At 39.9% G+C, this 5000-nt stretch overlaps 1 protein-coding gene across 7 annotated transcripts in view; it reads left to right on the top strand.

Annotated features, from left to right (window-relative positions):
* The window catches only part of LOC147024432 (receptor-type tyrosine-protein phosphatase delta-like), an 881646-nt gene that overhangs the window by 738152 nt on the left and 138494 nt on the right, over positions 1-5000 (top strand). For all 7 annotated transcript variants that reach the window (XM_085884376.1, XM_085884379.1, XM_085884375.1 and 4 more), the window contains one exon: positions 1914-2068. In XM_085884376.1, coding sequence (XP_085740502.1) covers positions 1914-2068 — 155 coding nt within the window. The remainder of the gene's footprint in view (positions 1-1913; positions 2069-5000) is intronic.

The raw sequence follows: 5000 nt of genomic DNA, 5'->3' as shown, positions 1-5000 counted from the left end.
ACACACGACAATCCCAATGCAATGCACTCCCCTCAACTACTGGACCGGTTTCATCGCATATTGGTGAATCATCAGCGATAGCGCAGACAGCAATGCATACCAACGAGGCTCTCAAGCATGTACCACGTGCAAACGTCAAAAGCAGTCAATATATAAATAAAGAAAGACCCACCCACATCTCTCACCTGTGAATGGAGCGAATAGCCAATCAGCTCTCACCTAATTGACTACGCCCAGGTGGCTAGGATTATATAAACAATTGACCCTTATATAAACAGATGTGGGTGGGTCTTTATTTATATATTGACTGCTTTTGACATTTGCATGTGGACCATGCTTGGGAGTCTCATTGGTATGCATTGCTGTCTGCACTATCGCTGATGATTCGCCAATATGCGATGAAACCGGTCCGGTAGCTGAGGGTATGTGTAGCATTGGGATTCTCATGTGTGTATTATGCGTGAATGTCTTTTCGTTGTTGAAGAACTCTGGGAAGGGTTTGAATAGCATCGTGCTTACCTTGTGTAGGTGTGCTTGGGTTTATTTATGCAGCTTCTTTGGCTAGAGGAGTGTTGGAGGGGTCAATTGTTTATATAATCCAAGCCACTTGGGTTTAGTTGATTAGGTGAGAGCTGATTGGGTATTCCCTCCATTCACAGGTGAGAGATGTGGGTGGGTCCTTCGATTTTGATATATATATATATATATATATATATATATATATATATATATATATATATATATATATATATATATATATATATATATATATATATATATATATATATTACACATTGCTTTTATGTTTTCAAAATCCTGGTCCAATTTCCCCGAGATTTGCAATCACAAATTGTTTTCACATATGGAATGTCAACTTCATAATAAAAAAAAATTCGATTATTAATCAAGTTGATGTTAAAAACATGAAATGAAGCATTTTGGAGCCACCATCGTTTGGTGAGTGCCACCCTCAGTGGGGAGAGGGGCGGAGCTTGGTTTTCCCCTCCTCTGCGCTTCTGCATTTGAAGATATTCTCTGCCAGAAATCAAACCTCTTGCATTTAAATATTTATATTTTGAATGCAGAATGGAATGTAATGTACAATGGCTCCACAGTCTCTGTGAGACGACATTGAAAGTGCGTAGTGGCTATGCACTCCTGTACGATTTTAAATAAGGAAGTATGGAGGCCATTTGGTCCATTACTGCCATGTTACACTCACGAGTTAATTTTCTCAAGCTTTAAACAGGCAATCTTCTTGATGTTATACTAAAGTCTAAATAACCTGATCGTGATATCAGTGGCCCAAGTTGTTTTAGATAAATGAGACATTGTCACATCAATCCCTTCCCTAAATTTCCACAACACCCCCCCCCCCTTCACCCCACCCGTCTTGCCAACTCAAAAAATCTCAAAGGATCTGCCACCCTACCTCATTTTGCTTGGCTAACTAGAAAAAAATGAAAGCATGCTTCACCACTGGCTGTGGCATACAATGTAGTTTAGCATTAAATTCACTGGTTTGTCTGTTTTAGTTTGAGATGCATTCTTCGACTTTGTGTTTGTACAGATCTTTTCCAGTTGTGTTTAAGAATTGATGCTTCATTGGGATGTTATAACAAGCAAAATCTCGATGCCATTCTTGTACATCAATATTATGGTTATGGTTAGGGATCGGGACTCCGCTTTCCTGCAGGCAACATATTGGGCCAGTTACACATTTCAAAATAAGACCTCTTGATGGTCATCATCTATATAATATGAACACATACATTAGCATTAAAAGTGACTGAAGATTACAGTTAAATATATGGTTAAAAGCTAACATTTTTCTCTCTCACACTGACTATTACAATGATTGAACATAGCCACAAATCTATTTGCTTTCGAAACCTTCACCTGTCCTTCCATAGGTCGGAAGCACAGAGCAGCGGGAATTGAAGCAGTTTCAGTTCACGTCATGGCCAGACCACGGCGTTCCAGAACACCCAACACCATTCCTATCATTTCTGCGCAGAGTGCGCCAGGCCGATCCACTAGATAGTGGGCCAATGGTTGTGCACTGCAGGTGAGCAGATGGAAAACTGAGTAGAAGAGTGTTTTGGAGATCCAGACTGTGAGTCTGCATGTCTAAATCTTTGGTAGAATGGATGCAGGCATTGAGCATCGAAAAACAGCTGTGGTGGAGTGTGTTAAGAAAGGGGGCAGAAAGAGGCCATTGCAGAGCAAATGAGGTGGGTGTCATTAATATGTCTCTGTCAGCCCGGCAGCCTGCCGGCATGCAGGCGGATGTGCTGCTGTGCAACTAATGGCTCCTGCTGGTCTACTAAGACATTGACATTGCAAAACCACGCAGGCACTGGAATCCTGCTAGCCGGACACCTGCCTGCACAGAGAAATGCCATCACCTCTCATCTATCTGCCCAAATTTCCCTCCACTTCTCAATTTGTTTCTTCTACAAAATGCTATATTTGATTTATTTTATGCTTGAGCCAAGCAATTCCTTCCTGTGTGATATGCAATTGGTTACTCGGCACAGCCAAAGAACCTGGGTACTCACTAGGAATAGCTGTCGAGGGAACAGGAATGCTGGAAATGAGGGACTTATAGGATCATAGAATTGAATGCTGGCAGTTGAAGAGCAGTCGAACCATTGCGACACAGATGGTGCTCGGCCATAAAGGGTGAGCCTTCTGCTTGATATGTTGCTTGCTGCCAGCATTTCCACGGTTAGCCTGCCGTGACAGAATGCTTATGTTTACTGTTAAGGATTCTAGGTTAATATAGTGCATTATTAACTCCTGCGTAACAGGTGTAACATACAGCATCTTGAATGATTGATTTATGATTATAACATGTATTTACGAGTGCGTATCTTCTTTTGTAAGTCTGCTTAGGTTTGAATCACAATTTCCTTACCAAATTGTGTTTTAGTAACTAATTATGCTGTGTGATTACAAAGCTTGATTGAGTGAATATCATTTCTCAATCATTTACTTCATTAATCTCCTGTCATCAGTTCAGACATCTGTGAGATTCCTGTTGTAAAAATACCAGCCTGAATCCATTTGAGAGGAGGTGGAAATTCATGAGTGAGACTTTGATGTCAGGATGAATTGTGTAATATGGACCATCAGAGAATGCAAATTAACGACATCAGAAATAAGTATGTACAGTAAGTCCTCGCTCAACGTCGTCCCGGTTAACGTTGTTTTGTTGTTTAGTTGCTGATGTATTGAGAATATATTCGTTTAAAGTCGTTCACCGTTCCATTATATAGTCGTTTTACTTCTAATTTAGTACCAAACTAATGGTTTTCCTCGTTTTAATAAAGATACAGTGTAAGCCGTACCGCAAATACCGGTGTAGAAGCCCTCCCAAAGTACTACAGTGTGGGCCTTGGAAATATACACCGAGCTGTGCATTGACAACATCGGTGGGTCCTGGACTGAAGTTAATCAGGTGCGCATGAATGGTGTGTGGAGGAAGTTGTGGTCTGAATGTGTCAATGACTTGAAAAGGATTTAAAGATGTTGTTCCTGCTACGAAGAAAGTTGTCCTCGGCTTGGCCAATGAAGCGGATTTTTGATGAGGAAGGAAGAAGCCACACGGAGAATATCTGAACCAATGAGGATTTGAAGCAATGAGAGATGATAAGAAAAAAGCAACTGAAGATTATGATATTCAATTGTTTGTTTAAAATTATTTAAAACTTATACTTGATATTTAAATAATGTCTTTTGTCTGATGATAATTTTTGTCCCTCTAACCTAACCCCCCCTCCCCCCCCCCTATTTACATTCATTGTTATGGGGAAATTGGATTCGCTTAAAGTTGTTTCAGTAAAAGTCACACTTTTCAAGAACGTAACTACAACGTTAAACAAGGACTGGCTGTACTGCACTCTAATGTATACTTTCAGCACTTTCATGACATTCCATTTTGTTTAATCCATACTGTTTAATGGATTAATCCATCTTGTTTAATGTTTAATCCATTTTGTTCCATTTTGTTTAATTCATGATTAAATAATCAATGTGATCACGTAGATGAATATGACATTCACAGGCATAGCCCTTCATGGTTGGAATGAGGAAAGTCATTTTATTTGTTTAACTTTTTACAAATATCAAAACTCACCGATGAACTGAATCAGTCAGGTGTGACGTTGACTCTGGAGAGAGTTGGCAGACAAATGGGTCAGATAAATGTGAAAGGGACGAACGTACAGAAATAAATATCGGCATATACAGACAGAACAAGGAAGATGAGTGGGCTGAGGAGACGAGGAACATTTAAGTGGACAGGAAAAGCTGGCAAGCAGAGGAAATGTGGAAAAGTGCAGGTGGACAGGTGAGGAGAATCAGTGAGATTAGAAAAGATGGGGAACAAGAATCAGAGGTAAAATGAGATTGTTATGGCTTGATTGGAGTGGAAAGGCATTTTAAAGGAGTGAGGGCTTAATTGCCATTTTAAAGTACTGTACTGGAAAGAAGAACTTGATTGAGCAGACTTGGGGAAGCAATTCCACAGTTAAGGCTATATGCAGAGAATCCCTGCAGAAAGAAGAAGGGATAGAGTAAAGAACACCAGATAGCCCAGATTGAGGGAGGTAAAAACGTTTCCTAAATCACTCTTTTGTTTTTTTAGTGCTCTATAGAGCCTAAGCCTTTGCAACTTTGTGAAAGGTCATATTAAATGATCACTGACCCCATTCCTTGGTGTGGCGAAGTGTTTTAGGCCCCCCACAAAAAATATTAAAAAAAAACAATATATGATTTCTTCAAAATGCCAATATGATGAGAACAGCACCAAGCAACGCTGGATACCCCTGCTAGTATTTCATATTTTTTAGAATAACTCACTTGTTGTAGTGTTCACCTTTGAGTTGTTTAGTCTGGATTCAATCCCTGAGAGAATCAAACTCAACCATAAAACTTACATTCTGATTTAGTGCCAACAGGAGTGCCTTATCTTTGAACCGGCCATTCTCAGATGG

This window comes from Eptatretus burgeri, chromosome 6, assembly GCF_056783735.1.
Source record: "Eptatretus burgeri isolate ZD-2024b chromosome 6, Ebu_testis_v1, whole genome shotgun sequence".
NCBI lineage: Eukaryota > Metazoa > Chordata > Myxini > Myxiniformes > Myxinidae > Eptatretus > Eptatretus burgeri.
This window is presented reverse-complemented; position numbering and strand designations above follow the sequence as displayed.